Genomic DNA, 21,745 nt, shown 5'->3' with positions numbered 1-21,745 from the left:
CAGTAAAACAGGGTTGATAATTCATAAACTATCAATCTCACAAGATTGCTGTGAGAAAAGTGTTTTGCAAAACAAAAAGCAAAGGTACTGGATCTGTGATTTCAGCAGTATTCAGAACTAGATGAGAAAATACCTTCTAGCAATGCAGAATGGCACAATCTCTGCAACTTCCAATCAAAAAGTTGCCTAAAGTGAGGAAAACTTTAAGTAACTTGCCCAATGTTATAAAAACTCTACTTGTCATAGGCAGGACATGAACCTTTGCCAGTTCAATCTGGCTCTCAAAACAACTCTCTATCTATTAAAGTAAATAAAATTAATTTATCAAATCAATATTTATGCATGAGCCAGAATTTTCCCAGTTTTGAGAGTGTTTGGATTCTGCTCAATATATCTTTGCCGAATAATATAGACAAGGAGAACCACAATCTCTTACAAGTTCCCTCAAATTTATCCTAAACTAGAACTATTCCTCATCAATGACTATTACCCTTAATAATCTGACAGCTTCACTTTTATTAACTTTATTCCCTTTCAGTACCCACAGACACAGACTATCTACTCTACTAGGAACTGAAAGCTAAGAGATATCCTCCCATGAGCTCAATCCCAAATGGGCAGGTCCTGAAGAAACTCCCATATTAAAAAAATAATAATTTTTTTTTTAAAAAAAAGAAGAAAATGGATTTGAGCATCGCAAAAAGGGAATTCCTGAGACCAGACAATCATGATATTCTCACCTGTGAAACCACAGAGATTTCATACTGTAATAATAATAATTATAATAATAATAATAATTCATACACACATTCCACAGACCTAGATATACTCACATACCATACTGAAGCAAGTGGCTAGAATCAGATCAGCAGTAGTGACAGAGGCATACTTCATAATGGTTCTGATTAGCTAGGATGACTGCCTTCCACTAAAACAACAGCTAATGAGAACACATTCCAGGTACATTGTCTAAGCATTCATTCTTTGACTGCAAGTCTATGCCTGATTGACAACTGGTTCTTTGAACTGTGACTGCATGATAGGCATAACTTTCTTCCAGTATTTGTAGATATTTTTAACTTCCCCTCATTTGTCTGCTCTATCGTTGTTCACATTCTTCTAAACATTAATGGAGGAAATCATGTGATAGTTTTAACATGTCCACTAAAAATTAATATCATCTAAATCTTAAATGGACTTTCTGCTAAGAGGCAATACTTTTACTCTTTTTTTACTGATTCCATCAAATTCATGACAAGAATCACTCTACACTTTCTTCTTTTCTCAAGCCTCTCATTCCATTCTTTCCTTCTCTCCTCCCTACCCCCCCCCACCACCAACTTCCAGCAAAAGACCTTACTTCATATTTAACTAAGAAAATAGAGACATTCACTCTGAACTCCCTCCTCTCCCGGATACTACCTCAAATTTGTCTGACATCAAACTTGTAGTCTCTGATGAAAAGGTAATTCTTCCCCTTACCAATGGTAAACTGCTCTTTTTCCTTTGATTGCATACCCACCCACATTCTGCCTTATAATCAGCCCTTCTCTCATCTTTAGTCTCACCCAATCTACAGATTTCTTCCTTGTTGCCTACAATCTTTCCAGGTGACTCTATCCTTAAAATCCTTGCTTTATTCTACTATCCCCTTGTGAACATTGTGAGCCAGCTGGTTCACTAATCAGTTCAGTATTCTGGATGTGACTAAGGATAGAAATCTGTGCAACACAACCTGAATATAAACCTATTCAACTATATCTCATTACTCTTTCACATGTAAACTTCTAGGGGAGGGAAAAAGTCTTATATTCATTGCTTCTACTTCTATTCTCAATCACTTTTCAGTCCCTTGAGATCCTACCTGATCTTATCACTAAATTGAAATTGTTCTCTCCAAAGTTACCAGTGACATAATTGCAACATCCAATAATCTTTTTCTCAATTTTCATCTTGCTTTAACTCATAAGAGTATTTGACATGATTAACTACCCTCTTATCCTGGATATTCCTTTCCTCTTTATTTTCATGAGACTGCTCTCAGAGTTATCCTTATAATGGTCTAGTAAGCCTTTCTTAGTCATATTTATTGGATCATCTTCCAAGTCCCATTTCCTAACTATTTAATGAACTTCAAGGTTTAGTTCTGGGCATTCTATTCTTTTTCCTCTATTCTCTTTTGAGTAGCTTCATTAGTTCCTATGTGTTCAATTGTCATTTTTTTGCCAATTTACAAATATATTTATTCAATTCTAGTCTCTTTCATGCAATATCACCTTCAAAATGGATATTTTGAACAGACTACCCAGTAGATATCTCAAATTCAACATGTCCAAAAAAGAATTATTTTTCTTTCCACAAAACCACCACCTTTCAAATGTTTCTAGTTCTTTTGAGGGCTCTACTAATCTTAACAATCATTTAGGTCCTCTTTAATTTTTTTAATTTAAAAAAATCTATTTTCAATTCCTAATTCTTCCTTCTATTCCTTCCTCACCCATTAAGAAGGCAAGAAATATGATAATCATTACATATGTGAAGTCATGCAAAATATGAGCCATGCAGTAAAGATAAAAAAGGAAAGAAGAACAGAGGGAAAAATATGCTTCAGTCTATATTAGAGTTCAGTTCTATTCAAGTTTCTCATCTTTTTTTAACTTTTAAAATCGTATTTTTATATTTAATTATATAATATTTGAAAGATAATTCATTCTAATATGGAAATATGCCAATAGAAATAATAAATTGGTTGACAATTGCCTTTCTGAAATAGTTCAAATGCAATCCTGTCTAGAGAAAAGAAGGATCAGATGAAGAGATCTCATCTGGTTTTGTAGCTTTCTGACTAGTTCTATAAAATCAAGTTCAGTCTGTTTAATTATTCTCTCTTCAAACTTTACATATAAATGCTTTTTAGTTTGAAATATTAACTCATTCACTTGTTCTAATTCCTTTCATTCTCTATTTCATATACAAATTTAGGGGTCCCATTATAACAGAAAATTTCTGCTACAAATGAAAGTCTTCTATCAAATCAAAGAATCCCATAATTGAAGGTTGCCTTCTTTGTCCAATGCCCATCTAAAATATGAACTAGTAGTTATGCAGCTTCATTTTAAAAACCCTCACAGATTATGAAGTTTAAAAATCATTTATTACTTCCTACTTTTACACATATACATCTGAGAAAGCCTTAAAGAATTTCTTGAAGCACACAAAGTTGAGATAATTTGCAAGGAATCGCACAGCTAGGGAGTCTCAGAAAATATTTAAACCTAAACTTTTCTCACTCCAATTAGAACTTCAATTCAACTAACTCTTAAAGCAAAATGTGCTTTCCCATTCTCAGTCTTGGAATCATCCTTAATTCTTCACTTTTCCTAATGCCACATATCAATTGCCTAGTCTTATTGATTCTATTCCAACAATGTTTCTCCCTAATTCAGACCTTCATCTCCTCTCACTTACAATACTATTATAGCTTTCTGACTGGGGTCTTTCCTGAGTGTCACCCCTTTCTAACCCATACTCTGAACAGCTGTTAAAGTCATGCTTCTAGGGGCAGCTAAGTGGTTCAGTGGATAGAGCACTGGCCCTGGAGTCAGGAATACCTGAGTTCAAATCCGGCCTCAGACACTTAATAATTATCTAGCTGTGTGGCCTTGGGCAAGCCACTTAACCCCATTTGCCTTGCAAAAAAAACCCTGAAAAAAAAAGTTGTGCTTCTATAACAGAAATCTGATTATTACTCCTCCCACCATGCAAACAACTTCAATGGTAACTTCTGACCTCTCAGTTTTAACTCCTACCATCTGTATCGAGATATATATATATATATATATATATATATATATATATATATATATATATATATACAGAAAGCAGAAAGAACTGTAGAGTTTGAACAAAGACTAAGGACTATTAACTTTAATTTAGGAAAAAAATCTGATATGTTATTGTCTGATCTTGCTGTCTCTTATACTTTATGTTTCTTCCGTAAGGATATGATTTCTCTCTCATCACATTCAATTTAGATCAATGTATACCATGGAAACAATGTAAAGACTGGCAAATTGCCTTCTGTGGGGGGTGGGGGGGAGGGAGTAAGATTAGGGGAAAAATTGTAAAACTCAAAATAAATAAATCTTTTTAAAAAATTAAAAAATAAAACACAGACTCCTTTACCAAAGCTAAAATATGAACAATTGGTTATCCAATTTCATTTAAAAACTTCTACATACGAAGCTTTAAAAAAGCACCAAGTGATGTCAAGATATCTCTGGCACTGGATAAAGAAGATGTAGTCCTTGTCTCAAGAAGATGTGTGCTTAAATATGGATATAGATATTAATACAGGCTAGAGTGTAAGGTCATGAGTTAAATTCAAAGATAATGTAAGAGGTGATAGGCAAAGTTTGATCCTGTATGGAGAGAACTAAGAGAATTAATGAAATACTTTTTTGAGGGATTTAAAAGATTCTATAACTAGAGGGGATTATGATGGCTTTCTAAATATTGGTTGCCATGAGCAAGAGCATGTATGTCAGGAAAAATTAGGATTAAAGAATAGGATACATACAAGAGGAAAAATGTAAGATTAAATTGGAGTGTTAAGGTACAAACAAATAGTAGGGAACCTTAGTCCAGGCAAAGGAATTTGGTTTAGGTTCGTTTTTTTCTACATGTTATAAGGACCTCCTAAAGAGTATTGTGTGTGTGTCTGTGTGTCTGTGTGTATTAGTAATGTGGGACATGGTGTTTGAACAAGCAATATGTGGTGTTAGTGGGGTGGGGAGGAGTGATGTAATGAGAATTTTGTAGAAGCCATCTCCCATGATTTATCTTAACAGGATTATAGAATGAAATGGTCTTGTTAATTACATATTCAGGCTGAGTGATTCACATATATTTTTACATAGATTACTAATCCTTGAAAAATTAAGGTACAATGGCATAAATATTATATATATATGTATATATATATATATATATATATATATATATATATATATAGCACAAAAGTTATATTGAAAATTGTTAAACTTACTTTGCTGATTCAGAAACATTTCTAGATCTGGAAGAATCGTTGTAAATGTTCATTGTCAAGATATAGAATGACATGCATGCATTTATGATAAAAAAATGCCAGTTTTCTGAGATCAATATTTTCTCTGCTAAAACAAAACAAAGTGTACTTCATTTTCCCCAATTAACCGAGCCAAAAGGGTAAAAAAGGAAGTAGAGAAGGTCCAAGAAGGTTCACATAGGCATCTGAGGGCCATGTGACAAAACTGCCATTGAAATCTAAACACAAAATGCTTCATTGTAGAATATAGATTTAGAGCTAGAAGTGACCTTAGAGAGGCTTTCTGAAGATGAGGAAACTGAGGAACAGAGATGTTAATTGTTTTAAGTCACATACTTAGTAAATGTAAGAAGTAAGATCTGAGGTAGCTTTAGTATTTTATACCACGCTACCTCTCATATATCATATTGCTTGTGCAAACACTATGTCTCACATTACTAATAGGAACTATGAGAAATGAATGAAGCTAAATAAAAATGCATGTCTTAGGAGGAAACAATTTAATCAATAAGTAATTTAACTACATATATAGAGTGCTAAAATACCTGGACTGACCAGAGCCAGAAGGAGCTAAGCTGAAAAGGCATAGTAGAAAGGAAACTAGAGCAGGGTTTTAAAAGGAAAAAGAGAGCCAGATCTGTGACCCCTGCTTGGAGGGGGCTGAAACTGGTGGAGTGAGCAAAACCAATCAGATATCTTCACTAAGTTTTAGTATAAATATGCTGAGTACTAAGAAATGGCAGGGAAAACTTGAGCAGGTCACAGCTCCTGTGCCAGTCCAAATGAGACTGAGCAATGAATGATTCTCAAACTTCTAGACTGATTGAGAATTAAAAGATGCAGTATTTAAGAATAAATATTTATTTTGTTATTTATTTTAAATTTAAATTTATTTTTTTTAAAAAGAAAGAAAAGAGGATGCCTGGAAAGATCGCAGATTATAAAATGGATGAGACATTAGAGGACATTTTGTTCAACTTTATCATTTTCCATATGAAAAATTTGCCCATGGTAAGCAAGTATTTGAGCCAAGGATCTGAGTTCAAGTCTTCCTGATTCCAAGTCTAGTGCATGATTCACTATGCCACATACAATATTCCAGGCTGAGAGCAAAGTTTTGTGATGATTAAGAAATGGGAAAGGGGTGTACAGGGGGATAAGAAGATTATATAGAGAAAAGAAGAAAGAGGATATTAGATCTATAGTCAGGTGCCTGCTGAATGTAATCAGATCTGCTTTACAGCATTGATAAATTCTTCTTCTCAGAAAATATCTAAATCACCTCTAGTCTACCCAGAAAAGCTTAGCTTTTTAAAAATGAAAATATAAATTGTTAGATAAAGACTTCCCTCATGGCAGATAAACAGGCTTCCATATATGTTCTCTCTCCTTCTTAGTCAGGTAATCAATGCAAGAGGTATGAAATAGGAAGATAGAGAATAATGTGAACATTGGGAGCAATGTATTTTATAATTCAGAATTGCACAGTATAGGAAAGAGTCCCTTATGTCTTTAAAAATCAGTTCTTCTTAAGTAAATTATGTCCTCTTTAAAGCTTCTGAAATCAGTCCTTGTTCATTTGCTATTCAATTATTTTCTGTTTGGGGTAATACGAAGGATTGACCAAGAGATAGCACAGTCAAGAAAGTTAGTTCAAGTTCTGACCAATACTATTTGTGCCTCCTGTCAGTTTCCTCATCTGTAAAATGAGTGGCATTTTACTCAGTCGTCTCCTTTCAGTTCCAGATCTATACCCCTATGATTTGCATGTGTATGTGTGCATATATTATGTATAATTATGAGTGTCTGTACACATATATGTAGATAGATAGATGATACAGATCTATGTCAGAATTAGAGTCCTTGGGTCATTCATTTGTATCTGACTCTGTGACAAAGATATTGTAGAGGTTTGCCATTTCTTTCTCCAGATCATTTTATAGGTGAGAAAACTGAGGAAAAAAGGGTTAAATGAATTGCCAGCATCAAACAATTGGTAAGTGTCCGGGATCAGATTTGAACTCTGGAAGATGAGTCTTCCTGGCTTGGAGTCCAACACTATCTCCTACACTACCTACCCTTAAATCACTGAATATTGCCTCAGACAAACCAAAACCTTGGAAATCCCTGGGAAAGACTGCATATGATGTCCAGTCATCCACTGTCTTGCCACTGGATTCTGATGACCCCAGAGAATAGAATTAGGCTTCTTTTTAACGCAACTCTGCCTCACTTAAATCCAATTCACCTACATTTCAAGACGTCACCCTCCTGATGTCTTTGGTCATCTCCAAGAATGAAGGACAAAAAGCATGGAGCCATCTAATCCCAGAGGGAAACATAATTTTACAAATGAAGAGGATTAAATGACTTATCCAAAATCACACAGACTTGTAAACCTCAAGGATAGAGTTGTCTCTTAAGGCAAGAGTTCTTCCTTCATTGTCTCATAGGGCATTACTATCTAAAAGTAGAATACAAGATGAGGACTGGAATGAGGGAGTAGGGGCATAAGGAAAAGATCCAAGAAGATTCTTTGACCAACAAAGTTCTTTGAGAGAGAAGTAAGGACCAGAAGAGTGGTGAAGGATCAAGGAAGGTTGCTCTGAGTTAAGTCTTGTAGAAAGATGAGAATTTTTATCTTTACAAGGAGAAAGCTGGCTAGATAAGGAGAAAGATGGAAATGAGTATCCCAGATGAATTCTTGGACATAAGAATGGATTGTTGATTCCAGAGAAAAGCAAATAATCCTGTTTAACTAGAAAACAACATTCATGAATGACAGTGCTAGGAAACATCTAAGGATTTTGAATTTTATCTTAAAAGCAACAGGGATTCACTGATAATTTTTGAATAGGGAAGTGATAAGGGTCAAACATATAAAAATTATTTGGGGAGCTGAGTAAGAGATGAATTTGAAAGTCAAGAAACTAGTGATCAAAAGAACCATCAGGAAGCTATTAAAATGATATGGGTGAGCTGGATTAGGTGGAAAGAAAAGCATGTATATGAAAACAACCTGAAAGTAGAACCAATAGGACTTGGAAAAATTGAATATGGAGGGAGAGGGAAGATCCAAGGACTTCAAGGATGACTTGGAGATAATTGTGTCCTGCTAGGAGATGAAGAACTTTGAAAAGTAGAGGGGTAGATTTGCAGGAGAAATAGATTATTTTATTTGCAGACAAATGAAGTTTGAAGCATTGTCCAAACATCCAGCAAGTATTTGAAGATATAAGTCTGCACAGTATACATTTGTGCAGAGTTGATTATCAAACCAAACCTCAATTTTGGGAAAAGGCAAATCCCACTTGTAAATGACAGCTCTACAAATGCACGTCCTTCCTTTTCCAATATATTTCAAATCTCACTGACAGTGACTTTGCAACCATAAATCACGATTTCTTTCAATATCTTCAGTTGTATTTCAATGAATTTTACTACTTGTATTCACTGTTGACGGTTAAAAGTCTTTCCCTCTAGAAATGTAGACCACAGGGTCTGGCCTTTTTCTGAACCTATAAATCCATTCTCCCTAAATCTACAGTATCTGTCAACTTGTGCCTATATTGCCTCCCTCTCCAGATTTTCATTCTAGAGAGCTTCCATCACTCTTTATGTAATCCCCCGATATTACTAGCATTTGTATTCTTTTATATTTGAAAACAAAAACATCACTCAATATCAAAAAGGAGCTATAGGCCATGCTTTTTGTTTTGTTTTGTTGTTATTGTTTTTTTATCCTATGATAAACAGAATCCCAAAAAGAATTCTCTCATTCCTCATATGAGAAAAGTCTAAATTTTTATTCCCTTTTATTTCAAGGGAACTTTTGCTCTGGAATTTGTACCAAAAATAAATCTTCTCTATAGCCAAAGGGAATCAACTGCCCCTCTTCTTCATAGGGCATCATTTTTTGTTGAACTTACTCATGAACCAGTCTCCTCTTCTTTGTCAGTATTCCATCATCAAGGAATTTCCTCCCTCTAGATCCTTTCTTCCCTCTTTCTCCCATTTTCTCTGCCAACAAATAGAAGAGGCATTTTCAGCCCCCTGATGGGTCTTGTTAGAAGCAGCTTTTCTAAAGGGTCAATAATAAGGAAAATGAATTTTCTAAATAGTTTAAGCATTTTCACTTAGTCAAACACCTAAAAGTGACATAAACAAAACTAAGTATTTTATCAGTCCATTTACTGATTTAATTAGGTCATTGATGCATAAATGAATTAACTCTTAAAATTCACTACCCTTAATCATTGAGAAAGAAAAATCTAGTGGAGTAAGAAGATCATTGGAATTGGAATTAGACTATTAACTACCCATGTGACCCCAGAATCAAAATGCCAACTACTCACAAGCCTTGGCCAACTTCCTTTACTTCTCAAGGCCTCTTTCCCTACCTGTAAAATGGTAATAGTAATTGCACTCCCAATTTCTTATTTTTACTATTAAGATCAAATGGGTTTATGTGTATGAAATCATTTTGTAAATATGAACTTGTATGCAGATATTAACATTTATTATATAAATATATATATATACATCTAACATTGGAAAAACATTGCCACACAGAAAAGAATGTCAGTTGAAAGCCCAGAGATCTTCCCAAAGAGAGCAACTAGCATGGTGAAGGGATTGTATATTGCCATTTAAGAATCAATGAATGGGGCAGCTAGGTGGCACAGTGGATAGAGCACTGGCCCTGGAGTCAGAAGTAACTGAGTTCAAATAATTACCTAGCTGTGTGGGCTTGGGCAAGCCCCTTAACCCCATTTGCCTTGCAAAAAAAAAAACCTAAAAACAAGAATCAATGAATGAACTTGGAGAAGCCTGGAGAAGGAACATTGAGGGTGTCCCCAAAATTTTAGTGCAGTTGTCAGTTTAAATAGATATATTAACTGGCTTCAAGCATTTAAAAGGTTGCCCATGTAAGAGGGATTGTATTGGGTATACCAAGAGCACATAACTTGGAGCAATACAGAGACAGTGAAGAGAGGCAAATCTAGATTTGAAATAAGGATAAACTAATAATGATGTCCAAAAGCAGAATTGTTGTTTCTGAAGACAATGAGTTTCCCTTTATTGGATGACCCTTTGCCAGTGATGCTATAGAGAATTCTTTTTAAGACAAGATTGGCCTCTGAAATTCCTACTAACTTTGAGATTCTGTGATTTTTGTAATGGTAACTAACATGATAGGAGATGCTGATGTTTTATTGTTGTCAGTCATTTTTCAGTCATGTCTTACTCTCTACAGCCCCATCTGGGGTTTTCTTGACTAAGATACTGGAATGGTTTGCCATTTCCTTCTTCAACTCATTTTCCAGATGAGGGAACTGAGATAGAGTTAAATGCCCAAGGTCATACAGCTAGCAAGTATCTGAGGCCAAATTTGAGCTTAGGAACAGGAGTCTTCCTGCCTTCAAGCTTTCTATCTATTATGCCACCTAACTGGGTTGAGGGCTCTATAAACTGTAGCACATGAGGAATGTTTGAGGAAAATTAGTATGGTTAGTCACAAAAGGAGAAAACTTAGAAGGAACATCAATGAATCAATTGATATGTTTTTATTCAGTGCCCAATATGACCCCATTCTTAGATTGGTTAGTTCTTGTCTTTAGTTATTGAAGAAGACCAAAATGACATCACTATATATGAGACAAATTACAGTGTGTCTAACTATGGCTGATCAGACCAATGCAAACTCAAAATGCTCTACCACAGGTCAGGCACAAGTAATCCATGTGTACATCTAGTGCCTACTCTAAACTTATCTATGTAATATATACCTCTGTTACCTAGGGATACAAAGACAAAAATGAAAAAAAAATCTCTTCCCCCCCCCCCGGGAATGTAAATTACGTGACCCTGGACAAGACTAGAATTTGCATGAAACATGTCAACCTACATAGTTAGAGGGATTTCCTATGCTTACAAAAGCATAGGTCTAGTCATCATCTCTATGTAGCAGGAATTCTTAAACTCTTTTGTGTCATAGAACCCATGCAGTCAAAGGAAGCCTATGAACTCCTCAGAATAATGGAATTAAATAATTTAAGGAATTAATGGAATCAAATAATAAATATAAATAAATTTCATTTCATTTTTGGTGAATATCAGTATAATTTTTGACGGTCTAAGTTCATGGACCCCTTTGTGAATTGTGAACCCCAATTTAAGTACTCTTGCTTTATGGCAATTTAACATTTGCAAAGCACTTCTTCAGAGAAACCAAGTGAGGTAGTTACTAAAAGTATTATTATCCTCATTTTATATGTGAGGAAACTGAATCTCAGGGATGTTAATTAACTTCCTCAGAGTAAGGGTCAGAGGAAGGTAGGTTTTGAACCCAGATGTCTCCACTCGTTCAAAGCAGCAAAAAAAAATGAAGAAAGAAAGGAACAGAGCAGAATAAGGTGGAGAGAAAAAGGAATATATAGTGGCATGAAAATAGTGTTGAATCTGAGAGATTATAAATATTTCCAGATATGAAACTAAAACCAATTAGCATTTTCTAATATTTAATCACTACATTATAAGTCATTGAATGGCACGGCCCAAATAGATCTCATATATCATATATCTCACAGTATTTAGTACAAAAATAGGAAATCAATATTTCCTAAATAAGTAATCACTCCTCAAAAGCTCTCCAACCTTGTATATCTCTGTCTTTCATTAAATGAAATGGAGTTACAGGGAAAACTTTTTTTTAAATCCCGAAATATGTTGTATGGGTTTATTATATTTTGCCTAAACCAGATGCAATATGCTTGCATCTAAATAAGACAGTTTTCTAATAAAAGAAGCTAGTATATAATTATTCTGCTGTTTATTAGAGAATTGGAAGAATTCATTGGTTGCCTCCTCACTAATCCTTTGTCTCGACACCTGATGTTTCTTCCTTATGGCTTATAAGATTGCACATTTTAAGGACAATGGGAAGATAGGAGGGACAGAAAAATACTTTCACAAGCTAAAATAATAATGGGAAGCCATTATTTTGCTGCAATGTCTTCTACAATGAAACAGAATAAGCAGATATTACCTCCCTTTGTTTTATTCGAGAAAGTAGAGAATCAAATATAAAGCGAACGTTTTCTGCAGCTGGTTACCCTAACTCTACATATAGCAATAAGTCTGCTCCCTGAGTAGGGTCTTCCAGCCAAAGTGTCGACTTTGGGAACTGCCCTCAAGGTGAGAGAGACAAGCTCTGACCCTGTTTACCCAAGTGACCCTGTGTGAAAAGAATTGTTATCTTTTAAGCTCCAAAAAAGCAGTACTGTTTTTTTTTTTTGTCTTATGATGACCACATTTGGAATGTTCTGGGTTTAGATGACAAAAGGCTTTTTATGCTTTCCTTTGTTTATTAAGGGAACGGCGTTACTGACTGTAGATCAGAGAAGATGGGAAGATCTGAAAAGCAGACTGAAGATAGCACAACCTCTTCATCTCCCACCTCGCCCGGGTATCAAAGATGCTCTGATTTCATTCATGTTGGGCACTAGTGTTCATGATTCCCCAGGAGTCTAAGATTTAAATTAAAATAATAATCGTGAGGCCACTAGGAGGTTGTGCATAAGTTAATGTAGAAACAGCCATCTAACCACAGATCTCTGCATAAGGCTATTAAAACTAGCCGCCCAAAGGTTGTGCTTCAGTGGTTTTAGGATAAGCCTTAATGAAAAAAATGAATTTTTAAATAAAATATATTTGTGCTTGCCTTTTAATAATGTGAGTGAAATATATTAGCTTGACAGAAATGTGACTGTCCTCTCTGTACTAAAGGCTTCATGCAGTTGTTGTTTTTAAATATTCAAAGTTAGATTAAAACTGTAACAGGAAAAAAAAATGTTGAATGTGTCTTGAGATGATCATTATAGAAAATGGAAAACAAGAAAGCAAATGTGACCCAGGACTAAAATGCCTTTGCAAAAATCCTTCCTTTGCAGATAATGATGGCTTTAGAGCTAAAATGTACGATATTACCCAGCATCCCTTTTTTAAGAGGACTATTGCCGTGCTAGTCCTGGCTCAATCTGTGCTGCTGTCAGTCAAGGTACATTTGTTTTTTTTAATATATATATATATATATATATATAATATATATATATAATATATATTTGCTTCACACTATGCATTTGTAATTATTTCATTCATCCATCTAGCTGAGAATGTAGCACACTGCCATTCTTGTCTTAACATAAGCTCTATCATATTTTTTTTTAAAAAGCTTCCCTAATAGGGAGGAGAGAAAACATCTTTAGGAATCACATGGCTAAATGTTATTTCTTTTTCTATTTCAGTGGGATGTTGCAGACCCAGTGACTGTTCCTTTAGCAACAATGTCTGTTGTGTTCACCTTCATTTTTGTCCTGGAGGTATGGGCTTAAGGGCTTAAGACTCTCTAAGTGGTTTCTGCTTATTCGCTATTATTCGCTTTCATAGAGTATGGAGTATGGAATCAGAATGTTAGCACTGTCAGAGGCATGTCATCAAACCCTCTCATTTTTATGGATGAAGAAGCTGAGCCTCTCTGAAGAAAACCTCTCTGATTTAACCAAGATCACAAAGATATTAAATGACAGGGCTGGGATTTGAACCCCGTTATCAGATTCCATACCATCCATATCAGATTCTCTCTACCACATGCTTTCCCCTCATTTCATCATTTTAAGATGGAAGCTTTAAATGAAAATGGAAGTTTAGTTTTGTTATCTTAGGAAAGTTGTTTTTGAAAATACATCTCCTTTTCAAATATGATGGCCCCTATTTGTATAATGAATGTTCTTTTTTCTTTTTCCAATCCACTGTGGATTGCTGTGGCAGCATTAGTGATGTCAACTCAAGTATTTAGAGCTAGTTGCAAAATCAGTGATTTAAAGTACTCAAAATACAAAAAGGAGAGCTGACTCATGGATTTACCCTTGACAGAGCCAAGATTACCTTAAAATACAAGTTGGCTTCACAATCACTTATTCAGTTCAATTTTTATTTAAGCCTCGAATTTATATTCAATAAATGTGAGGTGCTCGATGTTTGCTATTCCCATGGGTGTTTTAACTAAAAAAGCAAAATATGATACTGTCTAAATTGGTGGCTAAGGTAGGGGAGGGTGGAGAAGAGGAAGAGTATAGAAGAACAACTCTTGGCATTAATATAATTCCAGTTCATTCAATTTCTAATGAGTAAGTATTTTGAAGAAAGTGACACCTGAAAAACAATTTTTTAATTTTATACAATTTTTTAAATTTTTAAAAAAATATTTGTATTTCCATTGAATAGCAGTTTCTATTCATGCTTGTTAAATTAAAGTTTTACTCAAAAAAATTAATCATGTTACCGGTCTTCATTTTTTATCAGGTTACAATGAAGATTATCGCCATGTCACCTGCTGGATTCTGGCAGAGCCGAAGGAATCGATATGATCTCTTGGTTACTTCCCTTGGTGTCATTTGGGTGATACTTCACTTTGCTCTCCTTGTAAGATTCCCAATTGCAATAATACTGTGTTGCTTATTTGCTTATTATTAAATCCCAGATTTGATCTGCAAATGAAGAAAAGCATAGGTATAGAAGAGGTAAAATATAAGATAATTCAGAAACTGCTTCTTTTGTCTTTGGATATGTTTATATACACACAGAGAAGCACACATATTCTCTCTCTCTCTCTCTCTCTCTCTCTCTCTCTCTCTCTCTCTCTCTCCCTCCCTCCCTCCCTCCCTCCCTCCCTCCCTCCCCCCACCATCTCTCTCTCCCCCACCCCACTCAACCACAGTGGCATGGCATACCATAGAGTCTATGACACAAAGAATCCACACATCTACAAACAAGAGCCAACTTTATTAATAACATATTATGTTGATAAAATGTATTATGCTGCTTTCTTACAGAAGTAGAACTCTCTCCCAGGATGAGCTGTGACAGCCCCTAGTCACCAATCACTTTTCTCTGAACCCAATTCTCACTGTTGTTGGCAGGTGGAGGGAGAAAGGTCCAGCAAAATTTGCTTATGGATGGGAAAAGTAGTCTTTTCTCCTTTCTAATGCATAAGCTAGAGAAAGGTGGCCTCTCATATGTGAGGTCTGACTGAAGACAACACAACTGTGTGACATATAGTAGGCACTTTTTAAGGACTAAATGATTGATAGCTCCCTGTACACTGAGGACTTCATAGGAATTCTTAACCCTGTTAAACTCATTCTCCTATAATCACTTTCTCATGCTATTCATTCAGAAAATACACTCACTTATCAACATATATTGTAGAATTGATTATCTAAAAAAGATAATCCCTTCTAGTCCACAAACATACAAACATAAAGTATATCCAGAGATAAAGATAGGTTTCTGTTTGAAATCCTTTTTTGGAGAGGTGGTATGGTGTGGTGGAAGGAGTACTGGATTTAGATTCCTGAGATATGGGTTCAAATTCCAGCTCTGTCAATTTAGCTGCCCTTGTAAGACTTTGGGCCATTCCCTTCATTTCTATCAGTCTGTTTCCTCACTGGTAAAATAAGGGGGTTAGGCTGTAATGCCTCTGAGGTGCCTTCCAGGTTCAAGTAGATGAGTCTGCAATCACATACCTCTCTGGGTCTGTGATCTTATGATAAATAGGATAAATCTGTGAACTTATGATAAATAGAATTTTTTTTAATTTTCTCTTTTACACACACACAACAAAACACAAACATCCTCTGGCAGTTTTTTTTTCTTTTATGAGAATGGTTATTACAGCTCTATTTAATGGAATGTTTCCCTTCTACTAAGTCAATTGTTTAGTTCATTGTAAAGTTAACGCGGTCACTTTTAGTCAACAAATATTGGTCTAGTGGATTGTTGTGTTCTTAAAAATAGTCACTTTAGTCACCATCACTTAAAGAGCATGTCATACCCAGACTATCCTAGATTAATGAGCATATGTCTTGTCTTTAAAGATTTGCAGAGAAAGAGAAGCCTTGATCTTCAATCCATTCTAATGTTGAACTACACTCTTTGTCAGACCTGAGTTCAGATGCTATCTTTTTGATATACTATTTGTAAGACCTTGAACAAATCATGAAACTTCTCTGTGATTCAGTTTTCTAATCTGTAAAATGAAATTCTGGAACTAAATGATTTTTAAAGACTCTCTCAACTCTAAATTCCATGAATTCTTATATTTCATTACAAGATCCTCTACCTTAGAATCAATAGAAATGAAAACTATGTCTTTGCCATCTTCTCTATTGATCTGTAAACTTCATGAAGGCAGAGACTGAACCTTATCACAACTTCGAATCTCTCCTTAGTGTCTAACACAGTGCTTTGCACAGAGGAAGCAATTAATAAATGATTGTTAAATGCTTATTTTATATAATAACCCTTCAATATAGAAGCCATCTAAGCAAAACAGAGCCTCAAGTCTCATTTATTATTTTCTTTTTATGTATAATATTTATTCATGAGATGTGAGGGTGACCTTTTCAGAACCTTCTAAGACAAATTTCCTATATGAATTTCCACATTTTATTAAAGCAATTTTTCAGTAGACTTCTTAGATGACTTCAAATGAGAAATGGAACTGGAACTGGAACAAAATCCTTTGTGCAAATTATGAAAGTCTCTCTTCTATTTAAATTCCAGAATGCATATACATATATGATGGGGGCCTGTGTGATTGTCTTCAGGTTTTTCTCCATATGTGGAAAACATGTAAGTATCTCATAGATGGTGTTTCTAGAAGCTAATTGTATTATAAAGACAGAATACAATAATAAATTGGCATCAGCTTCCTAAGAAGCGTTTCATTTATAAGTAGATATCTTTCAGGGTTATTAAAAAGAAGTTATTTGAAATCATAAATCTATAAACTCATCAATATCAGTAATTATCTTAACCCAATCAGCTACTTGTGCTCAGATGGGATCATAGGTTCAAGTGATATTTTTAATTGAGCAAATCTAGTAAATTATCACATTAAAGATGTGTATCATCCACAAAAACATTGTTCATTTTTCTTTCTAATGGCTATAAATTTTGTTTTAATGGAATTTTCCTTTGTTAAGAAAAATTTGAGTAAGTTTATTAAAGACCAAAACCATGTCTTTTTATGCTAATGAAAGTGGGAATAAGAGTGATACTAAAATAAGCTAGACTTGGGTCAGCTAGGTGTCACTATAGATAGAGCACTGTTCCTAGAGTCAGTAGTACCTGGGTTCAAATGCAACCTCAGACACTTAATAATTACCTATCTGTGTGACCTTTGACAAGCCACTTAACCCCATTGCCTTGCATAAAACCTAAAAAAAAGTAAGAAAAATAACCTAGACTCAAAGTGCAACTTAAATAGGTAGGCAATGATAATTATGGAGACTGAAAAGAAATTCTTGCAATTCAGAAACTATGAAAGAATGTTGACTCTGGGTTCAAGTATGGTTCCAACACTGCCTTGGTAACTTTAAGAAAGTCATTTAAAGGTTTTTCACTTTTAAAATTAACATATTTGAATGAGTCACTTCCATCTCTAAAATTCTAGTTTCATGAAAAATGACTCAAGAATTTCCTATATGATATAAACTGAAAGATACATATGTGTTTGTCTTCTTTTCCATTGCCATAGTTTCTAGAAGGGAAGTCTAACAGATAATAGTGTCTGTGACCCCTAAAATATAATATAAGTTAAAAATAAGTAAACTTTCATGTTTTAAAGTTATTATGTAATGGTTCTAGTGTTATCCCCCCCCAAAAAAACCCAATACCAAATATGATTAACATTTATTGTTAATAAAAAAGAATCAAAATGACTCCTTATTCCTCAAAGAGAAAATTTGAATGGTCCTTTTTTTCTATGTTAGTTTGGTCAAGTTAAAGCGACCAAAAAGTGTCTGAAGATCTAGCAACCAGATTTTAAAAAAAAGTACTAGCAGTCATGTGAAATAAAAGTCTAGAGATTGTGAGATAATGGAGAAGTCACATTGCCTACTGATTGTACTTGGTCTCTACAAATAGAACGGTATGGTAGGAAATATAAATCCAAACTACATATGAGACATCTAAAGGATTGAAATCTTTCTGCTACCTTAACATCATGTCATTGTGGTGATTACATAAACAATGCTATCATGAATGCTCTTTTCGAACAGCTATTGTTTTATTTCTGCATTTGTATCCAAACATTTAGTTCAATGGGCACTTGATAAATGTTTATCAATTATGAACTAATACTATGGAACATCTTATCAATCCTTTAAAAACTGGCACTGATTCAAGCAAAGCTTACTTTGATATCTATAAAAATTTTGAGAATGTTTTATGCTAATTTTATTAAATAAAATACTTCTTGTTTGCAGGTAACACTGAAGATGCTCCTTTTGACAGTGGTTGTCAGCATGTACAAAAGTTTCTTTATCATTGTGGGAATGTTTTTGTTGCTGCTTTGTTATGCCTTTGCTGGAGTCGTTTTGTTTGGTACAGTGAAATATGGAGAGAACATTAACAGGTCGGCATGTCTAATATCCATTTCCTTTTTTTTAGTGAAGTAAAGAAACAATACCCATATAAATATATATATATATATATATATATATACACATATATAGATATATAGATTATATATAAAAAACTATGTGGTTGGTTATTTGTTTGTTTGGGTTTTTATCTTCTAGAGACTAAAAAGGACAACGATAATAAATGAAAAGGCAAATGAAATTAAAGCTGCCAGAATTAGTCATAATCATGTTACATAAAAGTTTTGTGACTTTTTTTCATTGAAAACTTAGCACATAAAAGCCCAAGTATGCACTGTATTGAGTCTATATTTCAATGCAGAAAAACAAAGCTTTAGAAATGATTTTGATTTTGTATAGACAATAATCACTGTTTATGGAGATAAGGGACGTGGGAATATTCCTTTTCTTTCACCAATTTTTATCTTACTCATGAAATTAAGTTCAATATAAGTAATTGTGTTTTGCTATGCTGGGTCTACCTCCACAGATTTTCTTGCATCTGTTTCCTTTTTCCCACTCATATTGGAACAGGTACTTGTTCTCTCTCATCAACACTACTGTAGTATACTCCAAATTGTTCTCTTTGATTAAAATCCTTCTTCTCTCCAATCTATCATTCACACAATTACTAAAGCAATTTTTCTAAAGCACAAGACTATTCATACTACTGCATTGCTGAGGACCCTTTAATAACTCCCTATTGTCCCTAGAACAAATGGGAAAAAATATCTTCTTAGCCATATAGTCTATCTATAGAATTTAGCTCTAGTTTTCCTTTACACTACCACCAAACTGAACTACATATTCCCCAAATTCAAATAACATCACTGGAAACTACATATTTGTACAATCCATTCTTCAGACAGGAAATGCATTATCTTCTTGTTGTCATCATTCATAATCCTTACCTTCCTTTGAGGACAAATTCCACTGCTGCCTCTTTTGTCAAGTCTTCCCTCTTCTCCCTTTCCTAAAACCCAATGGCACATGATATCTATATCCTGGGGTTTCTTAGAGATCTTAAGCTAGGAATTTATTTTACTCCTACAATTTCCTACTCTGTGCTGTGATTACACATGAACTATCTTGTGTTATTTTTCTTCTTTTTTCTAAAACTTGAGACATAGTAAGTCCTCATAAATATTTATTAACTAGAATGACAGAAACCATAAAAATTGTGACAAGTTACTTTTCAATTTGAATCAAATATTGTTATATTCAACCTGCTACTTGCAAAGAACTTTAAAGTGCCAGACCTGCATTTTAATATGACTTGAGACATTGACTTCTCTACAAACCTCTCTTTGCCACCGTTTCCTCATCTGTAAAATGAAGATAATAATAATAATATCTCCCTCTTAAGGTTATTGTGAGAATCATATGAGTTAATATTTGTAAAGCATTTAGCAGTGCCAGACACAGAATAAGCATTATATAAATGTTTTAACAATAATAATTCTTATTATACTAAATGCTAAAAGCAATTCATAGCTCCTTCAAAAGACCTGCTTCTATCAAGTTTACAGCTTAGTAGATGAGATAAGAGAAATGCAACACTACATCCTTGATGTGACTGCTATGAATATTTCCTTCCCTGGTATAGTTTCTAACCCACTCACACCTTCTTGTAACATGAAATTCTTACCTATAGCTTGCCAGTGATTCTCTACAGGGACATCCCATGTCTTCTAAGTCTCCATACTGTAGCACTCAATCTTTCCTTCTGTCATCCTTTGCTCTTGATAGAGACTACCTTCATTTACAATATATTCCTTAAAATTTATCTTTTGCAAAGGGCAATAAGTGGTACAATAAATGCAGTGCCAAACCTACAGTCAGGACACTCTTCTTCCTGAGTTCAAATCTGTTCTCAGACACTCATGAGCTGTGTGACCATTAATCTAGTTTGCCTCAGTTTCCTCATCTATAAAATAAGATGGAAAAAGAAATGGCAAATCACACCAGTATCATGTTAATGGACAGAATATTTTGAGAAAAATGTGAAACATTAAAAAATTACAACTTATCTTAGGGAAAATGAATAGTACAGAGAGAGCAGGGTAGAAAGTAAGACTTTTTGATTTGGAATCAGAATATCTGGATTCAAATCCCTGCCCTATCAGCTACTACCTGTATGGACAAGTCATTTAACTTCTCTAATCTTGAATATCATCATTTTTAATATGTTAGAGATAACCTTTGAAATCCCTTCCAAATCTAAATCTATTATCCTATAATTTAGTTCATCTGGAACATGTAATATACAATAGGTAATTGCAAAGAAAAGACCTGGAAAGTTATGTTAAGACCATATTTTGTTGTTGTTTGGTGATTTCAGTTGTATTTGACACTTCTTGACTCTATTTAGGGTTTTATTAGTAAAAATCCTGGAGTGGTTTACAATTTTCTTCTCCAGCTCATTTTACAAATGAAAAACTAAATTAAATGGGTTTAAGTGACAGCTAGTAAGTATCTGAGGCCAGATTTGAACTTAGAAAAATGAGTCTTCCTGACTCCAAGCTCAGCACTCTATCTACTGTGCTATCTACTAAGCACTTGTTTTAGGGGAAATATCAAGATAAGGAATATGAAATTTTTCCTATAGGGAATAAGAAAGTATTGAGATTATTTGAGTAGATAAGAATCACAAGTTATATTGTAAAAAGGTGAATCGGGCCAACATAAGGCTTAGTACACACTACTATTTGATAAAATACTACACAAACTCAAAAGTAGTTTGGTTAAGTATAGATAATCAATTCCTACTATATATGACAATAATTTCAAATCTAGTATGTGGCCCAGCCCAACTATAAATAGTCTTGTCATCAAGGAGGTAAGAAGAGACACCTTCACAGCTATGGATAAAGGGACAGCTATTTATCAAAAAGGAGATAAAAGGATCATAAATGTTAAAAATGGGCAGTTTTGATCACATGAAATTTTAAATGTTCACATAAATATAATCAATAAATAAAAGTAGACTAATAATGAATTAGGAAAAATATTTGCAGCAAATTTCTCTGGTAAAGGTCTGATATCCAAAAGCTTGAAGAGAATGAGGGGCGGCCAGGTGGCATAGGAGTGGCGTAGTGGCGTAGTGGATAGAGCACTGGGCTTGGAGTCAGGAGTACCTGAGTTCAAATCCGGCCTCAGACACTTAATAATT

The 21,745-nt window shown here is 34.3% G+C and overlaps 1 protein-coding gene across 1 annotated transcript in view; it reads left to right on the top strand.

The window, feature by feature from the left end:
• NALCN (sodium leak channel, non-selective) overlaps nucleotides 1-21,745 on the top strand; it is a 278,783-nt gene that overhangs the window by 238,081 nt on the left and 18,957 nt on the right. Inside the window, exons 23-28 of the mRNA XM_074192773.1 lie at nucleotides 12,461-12,554; nucleotides 13,039-13,145; nucleotides 13,393-13,467; nucleotides 14,450-14,569; nucleotides 16,712-16,780; nucleotides 18,418-18,566. Of these exons, the coding sequence (XP_074048874.1) occupies nucleotides 12,461-12,554; nucleotides 13,039-13,145; nucleotides 13,393-13,467; nucleotides 14,450-14,569; nucleotides 16,712-16,780; nucleotides 18,418-18,566 (614 nt within the window). The remainder of the gene's footprint in view (nucleotides 1-12,460; nucleotides 12,555-13,038; nucleotides 13,146-13,392; nucleotides 13,468-14,449; nucleotides 14,570-16,711; nucleotides 16,781-18,417; nucleotides 18,567-21,745) is intronic.

The sequence above is a fragment of the Macrotis lagotis genome, chromosome 6 (assembly GCF_037893015.1).
Source record: "Macrotis lagotis isolate mMagLag1 chromosome 6, bilby.v1.9.chrom.fasta, whole genome shotgun sequence".
Lineage (NCBI taxonomy): Eukaryota > Metazoa > Chordata > Mammalia > Peramelemorphia > Peramelidae > Macrotis > Macrotis lagotis.
The sequence above is the reverse complement of the archived record's forward strand: the minus strand, read 5'-3'. Positions and strand labels throughout refer to the sequence as shown.